Raw genomic sequence first — 1,401 nt, forward strand, 5'->3', positions numbered from 1 at the left:
GAAATACGAATATAGGGAACCAATAGAAAGGTAAATAAAGTTAAATGAAGCTGAAAATTTATAGAAGTAAATAAAGTGTTAGACAATTAAGGTAAGATAGGTAAATTTTTAAAATTAGCAAAAAAAAAAAAAAGGTAGGTATATAGAAGTCATTAAATATCCGATATATTCGTGGTCTATCGCCATTAAATATCCATGATGTATTGTTGTGTTAGAAATAAACGCATAAGTTTGGTGAAACTTTTTTTTTTCAAATAAAACAATGAGAGTAATGATAAAGTGATGATAATAATGATAAGGCGATAAAACCAATGAAAAAGTGGTAAGAATGCATGATAAAGTGATTATAAAGTAATGATAATGATAATAAAGCAGTGGCAGATGATAAAGTGATGATAGTAATGATAAAGTGATAATATTAATGTGGTAAGAATGCACGATAAAGTAATTATAAAGTAATGATAGTGATAACAAAGTAGTGACAGACGATAAAGTAATGACAATGATTATAAAGTGATGACGGTGATGATAATGTGATAATAGTGTATTATAAAGTGGTGATAGCGATGATAAAGTGATGAAAGGGATTACAATGGGATGATAGTGATGATAAAGTTGACAATAGTGTATGATGAAGTGGTGACAGTGATGATAAAATGATGATAGGGAATACAATGTGATAATAGTGGTGATAAAATGACGACAGTGTATGACAATGTGATGATAAACATTACAATGTGATGGTAGTGATGATCCAGATTACAATATGATGATAGTGATGATTGACAATAGTGTATGATAAAGTGGTGGCAGGGATGATAAAGTGATGATAGGGATTACAATGTGTTAATAGTGGTGATAAAATAACGATAGTATATGATAAAGTGATGATAATGATGATAAAGTGATGACAATGATGATAAAGTGATAATAGCGGTGATAAAGTTGACAGTAATGTATGGTAAAATGGTGGCAGTGATGATAAAGTGATAACAGCGGTGATAAAGGTGATAACAATATATGATAAAATGGTGATAAAAAAATATATAATAAATATGAGAAGAAAAAAAAAATGTAGCTGAAAAAGAAAATGAAAAAATAAAAATTTACCCAAATCTTTTCCCTTTTTTTTTTCTTCCTCATATTTATTTCTATAAATGGTGATAGTGAAATGATTAATGTAAATGATAAGAAAAACATTCCTTCCTTTTTTTTAATTTTTCCCCTTTTTTTCTTTTACCAAACAGCTGCACGAGTACAGTTCTCTGCTCTGGGAAATGAAATATCAAAAATTTTTCATTTATTTTATTTTTTAATTTTTTTTTTTTTGTTTCGAAAAATAAAACATCATTCTTAAGAGAGGGAGAGGAGAGAGAGAGAGAGAGAGAGAGAGGAGGAGGA

At 28.4% G+C, this 1,401-nt stretch overlaps 1 protein-coding gene across 1 annotated transcript; it reads right to left on the minus strand.

Moving 5' to 3' along the window:
* Nucleotides 1-420: 420 nt before the first annotated feature.
* LOAG_15624 (hypothetical protein) lies at nt 421-1,082 on the minus strand (the record flags this gene model as incomplete). The annotated part of the gene is made up of 1 exon (XM_003151114.1): nt 421-1,082. A coding segment is annotated over one exon (352 nt), but the record flags the coding sequence as incomplete, so codon positions are not given.
* Nucleotides 1,083-1,401: the final 319 nt, after the last annotated feature.

Source organism: Loa loa (assembly GCF_000183805.2).
Source record: "Loa loa unplaced genomic scaffold supercont3.2296, whole genome shotgun sequence".
Lineage (NCBI taxonomy): Eukaryota > Metazoa > Nematoda > Chromadorea > Rhabditida > Onchocercidae > Loa > Loa loa.